This window comes from Phycodurus eques, chromosome 22 (genome assembly GCF_024500275.1).
Source record: "Phycodurus eques isolate BA_2022a chromosome 22, UOR_Pequ_1.1, whole genome shotgun sequence".
NCBI classification, from domain to species: Eukaryota; Metazoa; Chordata; class Actinopteri; order Syngnathiformes; family Syngnathidae; genus Phycodurus; species Phycodurus eques.
In genome coordinates, this window is record NC_084546.1 from 7,719,532 (window position 1) to 7,741,822 (window position 22,291).

The window sequence follows — 22,291 nt, forward strand, 5'->3', positions numbered from 1 at the left end:
CTGGTATTCATTTATTCATGTTGCCCCTTTCTACTCCTTTTGCCCCGTCTTCTTTTTCGTCCACCCCCCTCTTTTTTTGTTTTGTTTTCCCTCCTGACACTGCAGCAGTTGTACGCGGCTCAGCTGGCGGCCATGCAGGTCTCCCCCGGGGCCAAGCAGCACGGCCTGGCGTCCCAAGCCAACCTGGGCACGCACTCCCCGCCCACCAACACACACTCGCAGAGCGACAAGGGCCGCAGCTCCCCGCAACCAAACAAGACCAAGGTAAACACAAGAAAGTGCGCTTGTGTGGTAATACTCGAAAAAAAGCCAGTGAATGTGCAGGATCAATATATTTTCAAGGTGTTCCAAAGTGTTTCTCCACAATTTGTTCTTTCAAAAAGTGGAATTGATAGACCTCTCCCAAGGCTAGACTCCTGTGTCCTCTAGGTGGCCGTAATAGCCTATGACGGAATGTCAAAATGATATTTTTAAAAATATATATATTTTTAATCCCAGGTTTGCTATCTACAGCCAATAATCAAAATTAAATATTTTTTTTCACATAACTAGATATTTTTTCTTGATTCATAATACACTTGAAATGGATCCCCAGTCAAAAAAAAGTAAACGTGCCCTAATATAGCTATAATGTGAGAACAAAACACGGTACTAATTTGTGGCCACAAAAGAATTGAAAAAAAAACAAAAAACATTATTCAAACAAAAATAAAAATAAATTAAAAACAAATTGCTTCACAATAAAAGCAGTCAATGAACAAAATAAAATTGAGCAATTTATACGAAATAAAATACAAGAGAAAATGAATCAGTAAAAACATAGATGAGAAAAAAAATAGAATAAAACCAACACTATTAAGATAAGGTCAAACCATAAAAGTGATTCTTCGGAGATTTTAAAGCGGACAATGATTACTACTAATAATAATACTGAATGAAAGAAACGCTAAGGTAAAGGACAGCGCATATTGCAGTTTCTAGCAATGGCGCGCTTCATTTGCTTGCCAAGACATCCAAATTGTTCTTGGGAATGCTATTAAACTTGCAAATTAGTATTTCGTACACAAATTATATCTATATTATGGCCACTATTACAAAATAATAATAATAATCCAATGTCATGTCTCAGCCTCTGTAGACCCGTAATAAAAATCATACATTTGTAGGCATTAACAAAAGGTGCAGCTCATGAATTAGGTCCCTAATAAGCAAATAAATCCACATTTTATAGTCTGGTTACTGTAAAAAGAGTGTACAGTAAAAGATATTAGTGTAAAAAAAAAAAAAATCCAATTACCAACCCCCTTTAGCTTCAGTACAAAGTACAGTGCTGTGTTAAATAAATGATCACGAAGGGCATTTTGTTGAGTGCATTCCTCCTCCAAATTGAATTTATTTAAAAAAAAAAAAGAAAAAAAGAAAGAAAAGTCGGCTGATTTTTTTGTGTGTTTTTGGTGAATGGAACAGCCCCAAAATTCAATTAGTTCTTTTTTTGGCTCATGCCGCACCCCCTCCACCCACTCGGTTCAGTAAAAATTGGCCAAGTTACATCCTTGGCTGTGCTCAACCTCTACAAGAGGATCCTAATTATATTACAAACATTTGCTGTAAATCATATCAAGAATTACAGACACAATTACAGGCAGCATTTGCATTAATTGCCTAGGTAGGGGTATATTATGTACGTTGGCTTTTTCTAGTTTTACAACACAAACACTGTCAATGTTTGTCTTAATGTGACGTGTGCATGGTCCCCCTCTTGTTTGGAGTTTGCCTCTTTACCGTCTTCTCTTACCAAACAATCACCTTTCCTGATTTAAAAAATAAATAAAATGAATTAAAAAAACTCAGCACGTCAACCAAGCACAACGCAGTGTAGACGTGTTGCTGTTTGTGCCATTTTCTCAGCTGGCTGGCCAATAGTGGCGGCAGGAATCCAAGTGGATTTCAGTGAATATGTGGTCAGCCTTTGGGACCTTGACCAGCCATCCATACACACACACACACACACACACACACACGCACACACACACTTTCCTACCCTGCTGCACAGAAGACCAAATTGTCCTTATGTGGATTTAGTCGGAAAACCTAAGCACACCATTACAAACGAGACATTCTACAATGACAATGTTATACTATGTTACAAAATAACCATATAAATTGGTAAAGGCAATATGTTCATAACATACATGAACCCTTTTTAGGTCTTTTTAGCACTTTTAGTTCATTGGAAAGTACCATGGATCACTTATCATATTAGTCACAATAAATTGCTCCTTTAAAAAAAAAATCAAAATGTGTTATTATTATCATTATGTTTTATTTCATGACAATATTTATTTGCTGATTAAATTGAATATTTTACTTATACAGGGTTCATTTAAGACACTCAATTATGCTGCCTTTCAGATAACTGAGAGGTTTGAAATTGCACATTTTTGATGATAGGAATGCAGTGAACACCTCATATTTGCGGTTTGGCATTGTTTGGAGACGATTCTCCTCCCTTTTTTGCTGAAAACAGAAAACATTTTTGCAGTTTTTCTGCTCAGTCCACTACAGTGTCTAATATTTTTTTTTAAATGCTTTGGTGAAATCCTGTGGCGTCTTGCTGCCAGGGAACTGTTCAGAAGTGAAGGGAGGAGCTTCACTTGGTCAGCGGTTGATGCAGTGGTGCCCTGACTTACAAGTTTCATTCATTTGATGATCACACCTGTAACTCGGAACACTCAAATCATCTTTCTCCATTGAAATGAATCGAAATGTCATTAATTAGTTCCAGTGACCCAAAGAACAGCAGAATTTTTTGTTAATGATAAAAATAACACTCTAGTTTTATAATTTATGAAAACATAAAGTAATATTATTAAATGTAAAGAATTAAACAGTTGGTGCATTATGATTTCATGCTTCAGTGCCTATTGACATTGTGCAGTTCCTTCTGGTTTGTGCGACTCAGCCACCAGTGGGCGGTATAATACTTACAAAGTAAATGCACAAAGATGACGGCCTTCTTCTAAACTCAGTAAGCTGCAGTCAAATTTTAAATTTTTCGCAAAGGATGAAGAATATATCCCTGTGAGTATTGTCTGTATAAATGTGTTGCTGCACCGTTTGAGTTCAGATGTCCATTGCTTAAAGGGTTATAGTCTATAACCTTTGCATTCTGTGTGAGCATGAAGATAGCCTATTTTAGTAAGTTATGTGTGTATTTTGGCGATTGACGACAGGGCTCAGTCCCTATCTGAGACAGTCCTGCAACTGAACAGTCCTGTGATGCCACACAAAAATGTCGACGCCCGAGGAGATGCCCCCAAAAGACTGTAAAAGTCTACATAAACTCTATTTATGTATATTTACTGGCCAGTAAAGAAATTGCAATTTTACACCAACTTTTCCGCATGGAAATGTGCGTGTGTAGATTGCAGAAGTCCCAACAGTCTCGACAAATCAAGACTGATAATGGCTGTCTGCCATTTTGATTAATTTATTTTTTGTTCATGTGCTTTGAGGTCAGGAGTGAGGATATTCCCACTTTCCCATCAGTCTTGAATGCAACAAAAAGAAAGAAAGAAAAAAAAATAAAACACTTGAAAATTCTCACGAGAACAAGTGGTATGATTCTGTTGATAAGCAGGGTCACATCCTGACTGTGTGCACAACGACATCATCACCAGCACAAACATACTTCCACTGCCCCGCACGTCTTATTACCATATATATGGACTTGGGCTGACCCCAAAGCGCCGTGGCCTGTGGCGGAGAAGCCGTAATAACCTCCCCCTTGCCCAGCGAGAGCGGCTGACGCGCGCGGACCCCGACGGGCCCCGTGGAGCCCAAATGGCCAAGTGACCGCTGCGCTCCCCTCTCATCCCTTCTATCATCCGCTCTTTTACCGCCCTCTCTCTCCCGCTCGCTCTTTGGGTGAGTGACATGTATATTTCAGAGGCGCCTTTCCCCCTGTGGGCTCTGTCTCAGGTCTCGAGTCATTTAGAGACCCGCTGCCTGCCTTTGCTCACAGCTGTTTGGACTCAGGCACACATCGCTTAAGTGCTTTACCCTCGGGTGAGACACTGGCACGCACATACACACACAAAAGCATACACACACAGGTGTTGAAGAAGGCACCATGGCACACTAGTACACACTTGCACAAATCACTGCAGCATACAGGCAGTGTTCTTTACGCAAGACTACACCTTTGGATTTACAATGTATGCGCCATATGGAGCGCAGAAGACAAAACAATTGACCTAATTACAGATTTTTGTGATTCATTTATTTTCTTTTTTTCCCCCCCCCCCCCATTTGCTTTTTTTGTTTTTTCATTACACCCCCAAAAATGCACTCACTCTTTGACTGGCTTTTACGTGGACACAAACTGTTTTTTGTTTAGCTCCAGGTGTTAATTGACATACATATTGTAGATTCAAGTCTAATAAGTGAAAGAAAATAACATTATACTTAGCCCCCTAACTAGCCTACTAATTGCTGCGTGTTTGCAAAGGTTCTGACTGTTTTTTCCAACATTTCCCTAACACAGCTGACCAAAGGATTCAACATTTCATTAGCAAGACAATTCCTTCATCCATCTTATCAACTGTCACTGGTTTTGCAGCATAAATATATATAAAAATCTACTGCTGTGATGTTTAGAGGGCATTTAACACTACCTTGATGCAGTGACAGCATCATGGGGGAGGGGGGCATTCTAACCCTGCCCCTCAATGCATGCAGCCTTTCTGTGCCAAACTTGATAAAAAATGTAATCTATGCGTAAATCTACTTAAGCCACTAACAGTGAGATAAGGATGAAATAAGAATCAAAACAAAACAAAAAAACGGTGTTGATCATTGAAATATGTCAGATGATGTCAAAGTACTGTAAACATGGCAATGCATCTGATGGCTATGCCAAGTGAACTGACTGCTTTCAACATGTTGCGCCTCCACGGCAATATGCGAGAATTCATTCTCCACTCTGAGAAACGTGTTTTCAGATTCTTCATCCATCCATCCATTTTGTGAGCCGCTTCTCCTCACTCGGGTCGCTGGCGTGCCGGAGCCTATGCCAGCTGTCATCGGGCAGGAGGCGGGGTACGCCCTGAACTGGTTGCCAGCCAATCGCAGGGCACATACGAACAAACAAACAACCATTCGCACTCACATTCACACCTACGGGCAATTTAGAGTCTCCAATTAATGCATGTTTTTGGGATGTGGGAGGAAACCGGAGTGCCCGGAGAAAACCCACGCAGGCACGGGGAGAAGATGCAAACTCCACACAGGCGGGGCCGGGGATCGAACCCGGGTCCTCAGAACAGTGAGGCGGACGCTCTAACCAGTCGGCCAGCGTGCCGCAAGTGCAGATTCTTTGAAAAGTTAATTGTCCATTTTGCAATTAATTGGTTACTTCTCAACCAAAACCCGCAAAATATATGAGACAGAGAGTGAGGACATATTGGGGTCTAGCCGTCAGCTTTTTCTGTGCGGTTGGAATACAAATTGGTGTAAAATCTCAAGTACGTGAAAATGCATTTTAATTCAATTATATATGACACTTAAATGCATGTCTGGTCGAGGGACGTGGGAGGAACAAAATGCATTAGTTGTGCATGGGGACGGTACACATAAAACACCGGGATGTACATTCATCTGACCAGGATAAACTACTTCATCACACACACACACACGCGCACACACATCCTCCTCTGTCCTTCTGGCTCTCGCTTGTCACTCAACGTGTTTTCCGTCTCGAAGCTTGAGACTGTTTCACCAGCCAAGAGAGACACAAAAGCAATTGTATTAATTCGACGTTCCAAGCCTTTCAGAGGCTTCGGAGGCCTCACACAGACACACACAAACACACACACAGTCACACACACGGATAAGATTTAGAGCTTGTTGAACAATGTCTCGCACACACATGTCCACACAACAAGTCGGTCCAAGCCTCTCAGGCTGACTGTCGAAACTAATTCTTCCACAGTGGCATAATGCAGGTTGGCCACCTTCCCACCATAGGATTTGGCTTGGCTCAGGGAGGAAATTCCCCCATCCACTGTACAAGACGCATTATCTATTTGTAATAAATATTCAAATGCATTCCCCAGCCAAAGCCCACCATAATATGGGTCAGGATTGAGAAGATCCCAGCTCGGTTTTTTTTTTTTCCTCCCCTACTTTCCTCTGTTCTCCTCTCATCCTCCTCCTCAGCCCATTGTCTCACTGAAGGCATCTTTGGGGGGGGGGGGGGGCGTCTCTGTCGATTTAGTGAGGACCCCCCCTAATGAAGGACAATCCGGTTAGGCCTCAACGCGCACACACAGCCTTCCAAAGTGTTGCTCACATGCAGGCACGTACCCATGCAGGGGGCTTAATTGGAAGGGCTTAATTGAGTTGTGAGGGGCTCATAAGGCTTAAGGAGTGGGAATCAGTGAAAGTCGGCCTTAATGAGTGGATATATACCCCCGCACCCCATCCGCCCCCTACGCACGCAGGACTTGAATCCACTGTATTGTACTGCTCGGCCTAAGCAGCAATTAGAGTACAAGAAAATAAAGAAGCAGAATGTCTCTATTCCGTGAGATTTAAAAATGTATTTGAAAATGTCATATTTTAACTCATTGCAGACATTATCCATCCTTTGCCTCCCATTACCTTCTAATGGCGGTGTTTAATCACGCCAAGTGATCTGAATACATCCTGCCTTCCTGTCACATGAAGCTCCCACCCCGATTGGATTAGGTCAACAGCAGGGGTGACGTTGCCATGACAATAAACGCGATAACAACCCCCGGGTGTTGTGTTTTGCAGTTGTCGACACAACGTCACACACACTTTTTGTTATGCGAACGCAGGCCATTCATTGAGACTAACGAGTGCACTTAAAATATCGAAAGCCGGCATCTTAATATCCCCATTCAAACAAGCACATAAAATGCAGGTCACGGCCATGAAGGTTAATCATTACTTGCGGAAGAACAAGCACATTGTTGGAGCGGATACTTGTCGTGTTGCTGACATTTGCCGAATGACGCCATTTCCGTTTTGTGTGGAAAAGTTCAAGGAACAGCATCTTTGTGCATGTTGTCCAAAGGCCTGCATGCGGAATATGCGCGTCCGTCCCCACCCGTTGGAAGGGTGGCTTGACTGCAATTGGACTTGTTCGGTTTTGCATGTGAATGGCAGTGGTTTGCACCGAAATGTCCCATTCATTCCCCTTGCGATGAGCTGTTTGGGCAGTGGCATGCACCGAATCATCTGTCCAGCCAAATTTGCCTTAGATTGCTGTGCATGGGCTGTTTTTTTTTTTTTTTTTGCAAGCGGCGAGAAAGTCTGTCTCCCGCTCCCAAATTCCTCGTCACAGCGGGCCACACTGTGCTGTTTTGGTTTTTGCAGGACAGTGAGGGTGCACAGCCACTGAACCTGTCGGCCAAGCCTAAGGCATCCGAGAGCAAGTCACCCAACTCCCCCCCAACTTCCCCACAGGTCCCTGCTGCCGCTGCCGCCAAGCTGGGCCCCGCCGGCTCCATGAAGCACAGTGTCGCCCCCTCCAGCATCGGAGGACCTCCGGCCAGAGTCAGCTCGATAGGTTGGTGAACTCTTTGTACACTCCGAACATTGCAACACACACTTTGACACATCACACCCGTGTTTCGATATGCCTGCCACAAATATAAACAAATAGAATACCACTCATTAATTACTCACGGATTTTCGCTATACGCGGCAGTGCTAGGACTCTATCTCCCACGAATAGAGGGAGTTCGCTGCGTGTGTGTGTGCGTGCGTATATATGTATGTATGTGTATGTAACTTGACATAATTTTATGTGTTTATACATTCATTGCCATTGGCGGCTATAGAAGTCAAATGTCCATGTTAACTGTGAGGGCTGGCAGTGAACGAGTTAAATACCAATCGGTGTATTTTGATGACATCAAGCTTGCATTGGGTATCGCAGATTTTTATCCACATTTGGAAATAGCCTGAATATATCAGATTCCATGTGTTTTGTTTTTCCTATTGATGCTGCCATGACTCATATCCAAATTGTGTCACTTGAGCCATGCGACGTAAATCCAAATTTTTAAAGGCAACATTCCTGGATGTGCTGTTGGCACACACGACCAAAATAGCACTGTTCCTTGCAAGTGTCGCCATTGTCGCTCGCGTAATCATCCCCAACCATATGCACCCTCACACGCGTACATGAAATATGACATAAATGAATCACCGTTTTGTCTGCTTAATCCATTTTTCACGCCACGCTGATAGTTCAAATATTTCACATATGTAACAGGCTATAATTAGTGTGTTTGTGTTGTGTGTGTTTTTTTCCTCCACTCCTCCGTGTCACTATTTGCCTGCGGGGCCCACTGCATTGTTATGTGTTTATTAGTGACTGAAAGAGACAGAGAGACATGAAGTGGTGATGGGGGAGGGTAGAGGGAAAAAAATGGGCGTTAATCCCCCTTCCTTTTTTTTTTTTGAAGCGGGGGAATAATAAAACGAGGCACGTATGACAGACAGGAGGTATCACCAATGAGATTAGACAAGCCTCTTACATGAGCCAGGACAGTGCAAACACCCGCCGTTAATGACACAATGACTCACACATGCACACACAACTCGAGCACGCACAAATGCTCGCACAAACACAATCGCTCCTCCCATGTGCAAAATAGGCCGTCACCCCCCCATCTGACTTCTTGGCGAATCTCACTGTTTTTCAACAAATCTGAGGATTTAATATCAGATTAGTGGATTTGCGGTCCCAGATGTTTTTTGTTCGGGAAAAATGGATTACAGTGTTTAAAGTTTGTGTGTGATCCCAGTGGAATATTCGGATGCTTTTGTGATGAGCCGCCGCCACCACGGGGCCATCTGTTGCCGTTGAGTTTACCCGGTCACCAGTGCATTTGTTACTCTGGCTTGTCGGCGTATTAGGGTTCTTGTTGCGGGTTCAGAGGGGATTGGAGGGCTGGACAAATTGGAAAAGAGTCTTGACGCGCTCGTTTTGATATGGCCGTGGGTTTGTTGGGATGTGTGTGCCACAAGAAGTGTCTTTTTCACATTTCCATTTTTCACTAGTATTTAGTAGGATATTGATGAAAAGTAGTGTGCTCTTTTTATTTCAATCACCGAGGTGAAATGCATTTTACAATGGAATTTGTGTAAATGTGTACGACAGAATCAGCAATAGACAGATATTTTATCTCATGAGGGAAATTAAAACATTTTGTGAACCCATTACAATTCTTATTGAGGCTTTAGGCCTAGAAAATGATTATACTCAAGTCATTCATTGAACTTTTGTATCTTTTCCCACATTTCCCACACGTCTGAGGGAAAACAACCAATCAGAGCGGGATGGCATGACTTACTTTGATCATGCTTTTGCATAAGAAAAGGATGTGACTTTCCTTTGCAGTCACAGGTTTTCTGATCACTTTCAATAATAATGCACTTAATAACTGAATAAGTCATAATAAGGGCAGGTATGTGGTATCAACATCTCTCCATCCATCATTCTCTCGGCGAACAGACTCAGAGGCATGTCTTTCTCTTGTTCTGTCTCCCCATCCCAATCTCTCCGTCCATCCATCTTCCCATCTGAAGTCAAATTGAAGGCCTGTCACTGCCTTCAATTTCAAACTCTTTTTTGTGTGTGTCTGTGTGTGTTTGTCGCTGTCACAAAAGTTCCCCATTGCTGTCACGAGTGCTTTTGTGGTCCAAAATGCTCTTTGCCTGTCGGGAGTGATTAGGAGGGGGAAAATGTGTGTAGTGAAATAGAGAGAGAGAGAAACACAACCCTCCCCCTCTATCTGGGTCACATACACTTGTTTGGATGGTTGGCATCACTGTCATTTTTTTTACACACACACACAACTGATGTGTATAAGAAGAACTCCCCCCCCCCCCCCCTTTTTTTTTTTTTAGATTAAAATTGACTGCCACCTGATTCCTTCACTTTCTTCTTTTTTCGGCTCCTCTCACATCCAGATTTCCCCGACTTCTAAAAGGAGTTCACGGCTCTGTCATTACCAATCTGAAGCTGGTAATCTGGCCTGAGATGACATAAGCGGGGGCGTCTTAGCGCAGATAAAGGCCCCATAAACCAGCAGCGGCTCTTTGTTAGCGGCTGACACAAGTGATGGGGAACTTTGAGGGGTTACCTGGCTGCCCCCTCTGGACATACGCGCACTCACATTGTGTGGGAAGTGTAATTAAATGTTGTTGTTTTTTTTCCATGTGAATGCACATTTGTACATGCTTAAGTCTGAGGGCATGTATGGATGGAGCCCTGGTAGTTTAGGGCGCATTCTGACTCACATTTAGTTCCCTTCCTCCTCAAGTGTATACTAATGTCTTTACCTCATGGCTAAAGGGAAGATTTATTCTGGCTGAAAAACTCCTGCCTCTTCCCCCTAAACTCGAACACACTGCGCCAAATGTGAATTAAGTCCAAACCCGAAGAAAATATTGCTAAAATGTAGTAATATTTGTCCTCGCCGCCTTGTGCACGTCTCAGCAGATTTGCTGTCGTCGCTGTCCTCGGGTGCCTACCTGAACGACCACGAGGCCGTGACCAAGGCGTTTGCCGAGGCTCGACAGATGAAAGAGCAGCTAAAACGGGAGCAGCAGGTTCTCGACGCCAAGGTGGCGGCCGTCAGCGGCCTCGGCCTCAACAACGGACGCTCCGACAAGGTAAAGAAATGACACCCACATGCCATATTGATCGAAATGTGAGCAAAATAAAGTACAGGACAGTATACTGCAGCACACCCACTGCTGTCGGCCACAGCTCACGCCCAGACACTCACATGCAGACTCGCCAATGTCACATGCCACCCCACCGGGGTGAGAGGCACATACAGTATTTTTTCCAAATTTTATGCTGACTATTTTTTTATTAGTTTGTTTAATACCGTAATTTATCATGTATAATGCGCATTTTTTACTCCCCAAAAAATTGTCAAAAGTCAATAGTGCGCATTATACATGGGTATAGGAGAAAATGAATTACACTTTCACATTATATAAATGTATGCCACCATCTAGAGGTTATGAAGAAGTTGTACACTTTCATTCTCGTATGCCAACGCGAGGTTATGAAAAAAAAGTGTAGCCTACACTTTCATTCGAATATGACAGGGGTACATATGACTGTATATATGTACAATTGTGCTCATAGGTTTACATACCCAGGCAGAATTTGTGAAATGTTTTTTTTTTTTTTTTTCAAAATACGACTGATGACTAAACAACAACCATTAATTTCTTTATGGTTATGTTTTGTTTAGTTAAAATGCTTTTATGAAATGCTTTACAGTTTAATATGAATCCAATTAAAATAAAATTAAATGTGTTTCGGCTGGTCCTTCATTTTTTTTTAAAGAATTGTACACATCTTACAAATTGTGTCTGGGTCATCAAACATATGAGCACAACTGTGTGTTTTCCCATTTACTAAATAAAAGTCGGGGTTTGAATTTCAAAATAAGAGCAGGTAAATAAAAAGAAAGTATGTGTTCAAATAAAGTGCTTAACTTCAGAATAATTCATAAATTAACAAAATACAGATAATACTTTTAATCATATGGGCAGACGAGAAATTATGGATTGAAAAATGCATTATACATAGGTTGAAGGGTTTTCCAGAATTTTGAGGTCAACTTTGGCAGTGCGCATTATACACGAGAAATTACAGTACGTGTGTTAAAAAAAAAACAATAACAGTGACCCTCAACTGTGAATATGTTTTAAAGTAATGGAAGGGCATGACAATTACAATGTTGGAGCTAAATCGGTCCGGATAAGGTACAATTGCGTGTGTGTGTGTGTGTGTGTGTATAAGGTGCACTGCAGGGTTGTGCGTGTGTGTGTCAGCGTCGAGCATCCGTGGGACGTTAATGTGAAGTGACGGCGCCGGCTCCTCGGCAGCGTGGCTAAATTGTGGTTATTTGTTAAACACATTGGGTAGTCGCATGGCTGGTATGCAGGGAAAACGAAAACATACACACACACGCACACACACATCGACTGTCAGATTTAATTGGCTTAGTTTAGGCCTTTTAAAATTGGCAAAAAACTGTCAATTTATTGCCAATCTCCACCGATTTTGTTTTAGTTCTTCATGTTTTAACACATTAGAATGTAATACATATCATATCGTATTTAAATGTCATTTAAAAAAAATAAATCAGCAAAAACCTGCGTAAAAAAAAAAGGTTGATTTTTGCCAATTTTCCCCTCTGTTGTAAAGTTAAACAAATACTAAAGGACTAAAAAAATTGTAAAACGGTCATATATATTCTGCCTGTAATTCACATCTTTATTGTAAGTGTTAAGGGACCAAAAATGTATTTTATTCATTATAGATTTTTTTCAATTAATTGGGCGATTATTCAGTCATCTGAATTTTACTCTGGCAAATATCGGAATTGACGTAAGCGTCAAAAAGTCCATGTCGATCGGGCCCTCATAATATCCCACGGCACGGTGGCTGAGAATCACTGTGTTAAAAAACGTTTGACATAAATGACAGCAAAGGCAGATATCGTTATGTTTTGGTGCTGTATGAATTCAGTTTTGGAGGTTGTCCGCGATGGTTTCTCAGTTCGTGCATTAACTTCTGCTCTGTCTGCCCCCCCTTTTGGCTTTGTGCCCCACGAGTGTCAAGCCTCGCCGCCTCAGCGCCCCGGCCCGGCTACAACAGAGTTGTCTCTGACACTCCGGGAGGGATTAGTTTTGTCGCTACTTTGTGTCTCAGCGCCCATGTCAGCCGCTCAATCCACTTTTCCCGTGTACGGCGCTGGGGCTTAATGTCAGACTAGGCTGCCTTCCACTCTGTCTCCCTCTTCATCCCCTCCTGTACAAAAGCTGCATGTGTGTGTGGCATCATATATCATATTTAATCTTAATATCTGAGCGTGTGGAAGCCATTGTCTTTTTTTCCCCCTGGAATGAGGTCTGATCACTTGTCTGACATCCGGATAATTCTTACAAATCTCGCTGCAGATGACTCGAGAGAGATAAATGGCTCTCCCTTCTATTTAACTCAAACTGGGGGTAAAATTATCACCAACAATTAAACTGCTTTGAGCTAAAAACTGAGAAAATGCACGTGATTAGCACTCTGCCCGCTCTCCATCCATCCAGCCAGCTTGTTCAGGTCACGTCTAAATGGAGACTTTTTGGAAGGTTGTTTTAGAAGACAACACTGGGTTGCTTCCCACTCGTAATTGTATCATTAAACTGTAAAAAAAATAAAAAATAAAAAATAATGCTGCCAGTGTGTGCGTGCGCCGTCACGTTCCAGCGCACATTAAGCATGTAAATGTGCAGTAAATCAGGCTTTTATTGGCTGTAATAAATACCCAGGGGGCCATGCAGCGTGGCCTCGCTCTCCCTCTAATGCGTCGGGCCCACGGGGGCCTCGGCGAGAGCCGCCGTGCTCGTCTCGCGCAGGTGGCTGCAAATCCAAAATAGCCGTAAACATACCAATCGTAATGTCGGTTCATATTCAAAACGTGTATGCGAATGCTTTGCAGACAATTAGCTTGATTGCGGGGCCACTATCTCACTCACTTTCTCTCGTGATGTGCATCTTTATTGAAGTTCTGTCATCAAACAAATGCATTTGGCAAGTGTTTCATTCATGCTCACTGACTCCCAGGCCCTGTTTGCGCAGGACAAGGCGGCCTTGGAAAGTCTGAGTCAACAGCTGAAGCAGCAGGCCGAGGACAAGTTCAGCCACGCCATGCTGGACTTCACCATGAGCGGCGACTCTGACGGTAAACACGCAAACACGGCGAGAGCGTGGCTTACATGTTGGCGGAGAGAAGACGTGCGAGCAGACATTTCATAATGGGACAAAATAAGTCATAAAGACTCATTTATTTATGCATCGTAATTACTGTAGTGTTGACTCCATCTACGCTGAAGATTTTTGCATTTTAGTTTTATTGTGTTTTTGTTTTTTCATAGAACATTCTGGTTAATGATTTTTACTCTATCCAGGCTGAATATCTAAAATCTCTTGTTATATTTTGTATAACGTCCCAGTTAATTATTTCTACTCCATCTCGGTTGAAGGTTTTTCAATTTTATTTAAATTGTGTATATTTATTGCTATATTTAAAGTTATTTAATAAATTGTAATTATTACGTTCTTTGTTTTTGTTTTGTAACATCCTGTTTGATTATTTTACTTCATCCAGGCTAACTTTTTTTTTAACATCACAGTAGTAATTAGTTTTACATCCAAGCTGCAGTTAAAACATGTCTTTGTATTTCATTAAATATAATTTTATTTGTATTAAAAAAGTGTATATTATGCATTTTTGTAGACAAATTGTATACCATATTTATTTTAAGTCATTTTATTCACAAACACATATCTACACCACCTGTAGATTTTGATTTGGTTCTCAATTTCAGCCTTTTTATTTTTGTGTTTGTTTGTTTACATCACAATGTCTGTTCTGCAATGTTTGCTATATTGTATTCTTTATTATCTTTGTTTCTTCGGCTATTGCTAAAACGTTAGGTAGCCGTAGTAGCACCACCTGTTGCTTTGGCATGCACATGACAACCTGCCATTATGTTTTCCTATCAAAATATAAGGTCCAAATCTCCCGTCTGCCTTGTCCTGACAACCTCTCCACCATTTTTTTAAAATTCTCAGGCTCTCCGAGCGTGTCCGACTCCCGGATATTCCGCGAGGCCCGGGGTCGCGGCAGCAGCGAGCCGCACATCAAACGGCCCATGAACGCCTTCATGGTGTGGGCCAAGGACGAGCGGAGGAAGATCCTGCAGGCTTTCCCTGACATGCACAACTCGAACATCAGCAAGATCCTCGGTAAGCGCAAACACACCAGTGGTGGTCCGTGCATTTGGTACCTTCACCTTCACGGGGTCTTAATACCACCACTATCAACTCACAATTATAGAAACTATCAAATCAATATAATACGAAAATGCAAAATCATAAAAAATGTCAATAAAATAAATCATACTCACCAGAGATGCTTATTTATTAAATCTATTATGTTCAGATCTCGACAGATGTGTTTTGCTACTCAAAGTCGGCTGTAACAAGTTTTGCTCTGACCAACCAGAGCATGAAAAAATTCCTGGCATCATCGAGGGCCAGTGCTCTGGCCCAGTGAGGACAGATTTGAAATCTGATCTGTTAAAGAAACAATTACTAATACAGTGAAATAGTGGGGGATAGGGACAGAGCCCTGCTGTGAATTACAAAATCACCCATCCAAAAAAGGTTTATAATTGCCAATACATGCCACAAGATGGTGGCAAAGCACTTTGGACTAACTAAATGAAGCTCCTCCCCTCAGTTGTTTGACATACTGATGTTGCTTGGCACTAAGATAATAAATACCAACGCGGGACTATTTTACACTACACAAGGCTTTGCCCTGAGCACAAAACAGCAATTAGGTGAGTTAACAGCAAATAATGGAGGACACGTTACCCAAAAAATAAAAACAGACAAATTTGCAAATGCAGAACCCCAAATATACAGGGGGTTACCGAATAGTTTAAGGACCATCAGACAGCAATGCTGATTGCGAAGTCTCTGGGCAGATCACATTGACATGACAGCACATACAAGCTGAAATCAAAATCTAAATCCCCATGGACGACTGGAGCAATGCAACCAAGAGGAACGCTACAAAATGACAACGGACTGTTGAAGATGATTTAATGGAACAAATATGAGAATTTAGGTTATGTACAGGTCAGTGCTCTGATCGTGTTTAGGCCAGCGGAAGGCCTTGCTCGTCCTGCCCTCACATCACTGACACACCAAAAAAAGTGTCTGGATTCTTCCTGCCTCTGCATCCACCAAAGACACACTTGCACTGATTTCCTTCCAAACGGCGGTGTCCTGTAAACGGCTGGGGAGCCCGCGCCTCAGACAAATGATGATATAATTCATTATGCATTAAACAAGCAACACGCCGCCGCCTGACATTTCCCCCGGACCGCCGGGATCGGCCCTGACATTTTCAAGAGCTGCTAAGCGTTTTATAACGCAGGGAAATCTGGTTTTAATAAGCCTCCTCCTCACTCGCGGTCTCTAGTCGTTGCGTATCTCTCTCGGCCTCAATTGCTAACAGATCGCAGAACAGACGAGAAAAGCCAAGTGCTGACAGCTTTTAGCCATTAAACATACAGTAGTCGAGTGCAAATTCAGACCAGATACAGTATGAGGCTGCGCTAGGGGGAAACAGGCCCAAGATTACACCCACCCACACACACTTGGTTCTGATCCACTAGCAGAAGCGCCGCTGACGGGAACAACCCTCATTAGCGTGGATGAGTACCTGCCGTCCCCTCATTAACCCCACTTTCCCCGAGTGGATCCAGCTTCCACTGGTGACTGACACCCAAAGCGCAATCGGAGCCTGTTCGTCACTTCTTTATCGTCTCGTGAGCCCTCCCTCATTTAGTTCTGTTAATTATGATTCATCATTAGCGGGTAATGATTGGTGCCTTGTCGTGGTTCGTTAATTGGTCTTAAGTTATTCTGTATCAAGTGTAGTTGTTGCAGTTGGGGGGAGCCACTCCAATGAGCTGGTCCCATCTCGGGGTAATGCGAGATAATGACCCCCAGGAGTCCAGTCTACTCCCTAATTTTGTTTTGGTCGCCATCGTTGCAGAAAATACAAAAGTGATGTTTCCCCTTTGTCGAAGTACTTCTACTGTTGTATTTCATTTTGATGTTCTTTTTGAAAAGTGTAATTTTTTTATTTTCTCTTTAGGCTACTGGATGCGTTCAATGGAACATTTTTATTCAGCCAAAAATGTCTAAATAATAAATTTTAGAGCTGTAATTGCAATGATACCATAACATCGCTACGTTTTTGTAGCGCAAGTTACAATCTGATACCGTTCCATGCCTAGTAGGGATAAACTAGTAGTAGGGATTTTCTAAGCACTGCTGACTGTCTCTTTAAACGTTGTGAACTCTCTCTCTTCTGTCTCAATATTTGGCCTTTTGCCTTTCCCCAAGAAACTCTCCAGATGTTTTTTACTTCATATCCTCAATTAAACATTTTGCTAGCTTGTGCACATACATTTTACAGGCGGAGGGACCTGATTCTCAAAATAAAAGACTCCAAGGATGAATCAAATACTTTTTGTTCAGTCTTTCTCTGCAGCATGGTACCAAATGGCCCATGACCGCAGCCTGCAACCTATCCTCCAATATTCGCTGGGAAAATTGACTCTCACTGTTTTAGTGCTTGGGTCAAAGCCCTGTCTCATAACAGTATAGCTTTGGCCCCATTTTGTGGCATCTTAGTGCCAAGGAACTATGTTGAACTGAGTTGAGGAGCTTCCTGTAGTGCTTTGCCGCCACAGTGTTCCATCCGTACTCACAAATTAGCAGGGGAAACACAAAAGTACGATAGCTGCGTTTATTTCCTCAGTTATTCCCAATTCACTTCACTATCGCACATTTAACACAAAGCTCCTCTTTCGAAGGCTCGCGCTGGAAAGCCATGACCAACCTGGAGAAGCAGCCGTACTACGAGGAGCAAGCGCGCCTCAGCAAGCAGCACCTGGAAAAGTACCCGGACTACAAGTACAAGCCGCGGCCCAAGCGCACGTGCCTGGTGGACGGCAAGAAGCTGCGCATCGGAGAGTACAAGGCCATCATGCGCTCCCGGCGACAGGAAATGAGGCAGTACTTCAGTGTGGGGTCAGTCGAGAAACTCGCATTGTTTGAATATCGCTGATGATTAGTACTGATATGACAATGTGAATTTCAACAGGCTCTCTGTCAGTTTATTCTTAAGTGCTTGAAGTAATTTGTATTTTGCTTTGTGTTTCAGTTTTCCATATCCAAGCCTCGCAAAAGCAAAAATATATCTTTACATTCTACAGTGCTAGACTGAATATAGTGGTATTTTTCTTTATTACAAATATGTAACAGAAAATTGTGCGTCGCGGCGGCAGTAGCAGATCAACGGCATTTCAATTGGGAAAACTGATTTTGTTGCGAGCTTGGTCATGGAACAAATGAACCTTGTCACGGCGCCATTCGGGTTGCAAAATTCTGGAAACTTGTCATTTGAAATTATGGGAATTTATTTGAATAAGAGGGAAATTATGGGAATAAACCTGAATTAACTAGGAATTTACAAAATTGGTTGGCTCTCAATCGGGAACGTAAATACTATAGTTAGGGATTTTTTTGTTTGTTTGCATTATCTTGACTAAACCAACTAGATTGAATGCAAGGACAGATGAATATAAAGAACCCATTGCCTGAAAGGGTTTATTTCATTTTTTGTTAGTTTTTGAATGATCTAAGATGAGTATTATTTCACTTTTTAACCATTTAACGTGAATGTTTTCATCAATGAAAGAATTGATTCTTCGATAAGGTATTTAGAACTTGATCAAGTTGAATTGTCATGCTTTTTAACTGCATTATTTTGCATGGATGTTTGCTTACGACAAAACAAAATGTTGATATTTAGGCTTGAACATGATACCTACACTTGAGTCCCAGTTAAATCCCATGGAAAATCCCCAAGTTGGAATGTTTTTGATATTCCCTTCCTTAACTTCCCATGGAAATTCACCAGAATTCTTCCCTGTGTGTGTTCCAGGCAGCAGAGTCAGCTGCCCCTGTCGTCGGCGGGCGTGGTCTACCCAGGCGCCCTCTCCATGGCGGGCATGCCGTCGCCCCAGATGCCCTCGGAGCACTCGAGCATGTCGAGCAGCCCCGAGCCCAACGCCAACCACCACCACCACCACCACCACCACCACCACACCTCGTCCCACTTGGGCGGCCTGAAGGGCGACGAGCCGCGCGTCAAGGAGGAGGAGCTGCGGCTGGACGACAGCAACGGCGACGTCTACGACGACTTCGACTACGAAGATGAGGAAGCCGACTACGCCAGCGACAACGAAAATCACATCGCTCAATAGGAGGACCCAGGAAGTCAATCACCCTTTTACCACCCTTATTCCTCCCACGCTGACTCTTCGCATAGCCGAAACCCCCTCCCATTGGAGTTAGCCAGCATCCGACCAATCAGTCGAAGCGTAGGACTGTCACCCACACTGACTGTTACACAATCTGGGAGGAAGACAAAGCCAGCCGGCCCCGAGGAGCATCCAAGTATCGCGTCGCGAGCGACGTCACTCCGGTGGAGAAAAGAAAAAAAAAGCGACCTTTTAAACAGTTTGTACACAAAGAAAAGTCGCAAAACAGCGGACCTGTCATGGGCCAAAACAGATGACACTTTAAAGATGGCGGACCTTTTTTTCTTAAGAGACACTTTTTAAAAGAGAGGAAAAAAAAAAAAAAAAAAGGCTTTTTTTTTTTTTCCCTGTTCTTGGTTCTATAATATTCTCACTCAGGTACACGGTGCCAATAAGTGGCTTGTGAATGTGATTTGGTTTTTTTTTTTTTGTTTTGTTTGTTTTCTGTGCTCAGTTTGAATAATAATAGGAAAAAGAGACATTTCTTTTCCCCCCAGTTTGTTGTGAAGCAACTGAAAGACACCACATTAATTTTTAACAGCAACGAGAGAGATCTTATCCTGGGGATTTGCAGTTTTTAAAACTTCCACCCCCACACGCAAGCACGGACATGGAGGTATTGATTTTTCCTTTATTTATAATTTTTGCGGGGCGGGCTTGATGACAAAAAGCACTGTGTTTTGCGAGACAATCCACCTGTTCTGATCTCGCTCTTTCCCTCCATGAGCTGAACAGCAGTGCGACACAGCTTGAACCATGCAACCGTGCGTGTGCGTGTGTGTGTGTGTGTGTCCAGGTTTTTCTGAGCTAAAAAAAAAAAAAAAAAGACAAAACTATAACTGCTGTTTATTGACTGTCGCACACACACATATACATTAACAACTGTTATGTTTTCCCCCCTGCTGATCTCAGCAGGCCGCCAGTCAGTGTTTCTGTTTTGTATTTGAATACTGTATTTTTATTATTTCTCTAAACTGCCTCTATTCTAATATTATTAACAATAATTATAAGGATGGTCAGCTAAGTTTAGTAAGTTATGTACAGTATAATTTATTTTTCTTCTCTATATCGGGTTTCTATGACATTATTTTAGCTTGTAGGTATTAGATTTCAACAACACCCCCTTTTTTTTTGTTTCCTTTTTTTTTTGGTTCCCTTTAGAGTTTTTTCCGATGTTTGGTATTAATCCGCCGCAGGGTGGGGTTTCGACGGCGGCTTGTCGGACAAGCCGAAGGCTTAAACCGTTGGAAAACCCCATTTCGAAAAAGCACTCAGACTCTCTAGTCAGAGAATAGAAGAACATGATATTTTTATTGTTATAAATATTATTAAGTTTATTTGTAATGCTTATTCTAAATGTATAATGTGAAGATTCCTCTTTTCTTTTGTTTTGTTTTTAAACGCCCCAATGTTTACGAGCTCGGCAGGACACGCAGTGGAACATCATTGGCTGGCATCCACACACACACACACACGCACACACACACACACACACACACACACACACGCATACACACACTTAAGAGATTATTCATGACAACCAAACAAGTCCTATGCTGTCTTTTTCGTCCATTATTTTTTTTTGTTTTTTTTACGTTGAGATAAAATCCTGTACATATATTTTGTTTTTGTGATAGTGGTTTGTTTTAATCATAGGAAAGCAGTGTTTACCCCACCGATGGTGTTCCGCTGTGTGCGTACGGCATCTTAAACTCCATCAGGAGCCTAATATTTTTTTTTTTTTTTGGGTATCTTTTTTTGAGCTCCACGGAGCCATGACTTCTTCTCATGACTTGACTTTGCTGTACAGCCAGCCCTGTTATCACGCCACGATGCTGGAGGGAGGAGAGTGGGGGGGGGGGGGCATTAGGACGTCAATCATCCCTGCTGGCAAGGTCGCGCCCCCCCTCCACCATATCGAGACAATGAAGAAAGCGATCGTATAATTTAAGACAATCAAAGTCATGAGTGGAGCTCAAAACAGTCAGATTACAAAATTTAAAAAAAAACACAAAATGTCTGACCATCTCAACTTGAAAAATCAAGAAAGATAATTGTGTAAATATAACATAGAGTTATAGATTTATATTTTGTTCATAACACAGTGTAATATAAGTTGTATATTTGTTTCTTTTCTCTCCTCTCTTCCTCTGTCTCTTTTATTGATGTTTATCCATGCCACAGGAGTCTACATTAGTAGTACTCTCACACACACACAAAAAAAATGAAAACTATTGCAGAAACAATGAAAAATTGAGGGGGGGGGGGGGGGGGGGGAATAGGGGAAAAAAAGCTGTGGGCTACCACCACCATCTGTTCTAAGTTCACGTTTTTTCAGTATTACTGCCAGACGAGGCTCTAATAAAGACAGCAATGTGTTCGGTAAAACTTGTGTTGGTCTTCACTTATTCTCTACTTTACAATTGCAACAATTGGGCTCTAATATTGGTGGACCGTGGCAACAATTCAATTCAGTCGCCCTCGTAACAGCATAGGTCCGCCATCTTTGGCCTTCCAGTCAGGGGGCCTGCTGGGAAGGCGCACATGCTGCATCCAGACCAGTTAGCAACCCTAATTAAACCCAAGGCACAGGAAAGCCAGTGAATTATACACTTATGTACGCTCTCAGCAAGGTAGCAGTCTATGGGTAAAAAATGTAAAGGCAACTCTTTAATTGATGGTCGCACTTTCCACGGGTTCAAAAAACACACAACCCCACTCAGCGCGCTCGTGAAAATCACGTCCTCCTCGTCTGCGTCCATATGCTCAATCGACTCCTACCGCCCGCTCAAAAAAAAATATATCACTGCATAAAGCACAGTTGAAAGCACTCGGAGGGAAATGATTTTTTTCTCATTAGCATAGCCTCACACACACAAATGCCCTTTTGAGGCAATAAAGAGGTGTACAGATCGGCAGTAAGTAAAGGACTTAGTTGTTCTCTGGGCGTGATGAATCTTTCAGAGAGAGCCTGGAGGTAAAAACTTGAGAAAAAGGTTGATGTGTGAATAGTTGAGGAGCAAGAGAGGGGATTGAGATTCTTTTTTCTCTCTTTTATCATCAGCTGTACACAAAGTACTCACAGATTAAATCTCTCTCATGCACACACATAGCCCAAGGTGCACTGTAGGAGTTAACTCAGTTTAAAGCACAATTATCCACTTGGATATTTCCATCACAATAGCTGAAACAAAGCAGCAAAACTATTACACTGGGCACATATTTGCATTTTCATTGATCACAACTTTTTCTCCTG

General features: G+C 42.3%; 1 protein-coding gene across 9 annotated transcripts in view; it reads left to right on the plus strand.

Moving 5' to 3' along the window:
- Positions 1–21,103, plus strand: part of sox5 (SRY-box transcription factor 5) — an 80,338-nt gene extending 59,235 nt beyond the window's left edge. For 4 of the 9 annotated variants that reach the window (XM_061667655.1, XM_061667657.1, XM_061667660.1 and 1 more), the window contains 7 exons: positions 106–264; positions 7,405–7,597; positions 10,541–10,716; positions 13,688–13,805; positions 14,699–14,872; positions 17,524–17,740; positions 18,657–21,103. In XM_061667655.1, the coding sequence (XP_061523639.1) occupies positions 106–264; positions 7,405–7,597; positions 10,541–10,716; positions 13,688–13,805; positions 14,699–14,872; positions 17,524–17,740; positions 18,657–18,978 (1,359 nt within the window). In that variant the 3' untranslated portion in view covers positions 18,979–21,103. The remainder of the gene's footprint in view (positions 1–105; positions 265–7,404; positions 7,598–10,540; positions 10,717–13,687; positions 13,806–14,698; positions 14,873–17,523; positions 17,741–18,656) is intronic. The other 5 variants (XM_061667658.1, XM_061667664.1, XM_061667659.1 and 2 more) reach the window with 3 other exon arrangements.
- Positions 21,104–22,291: the final 1,188 nt, after the last annotated feature.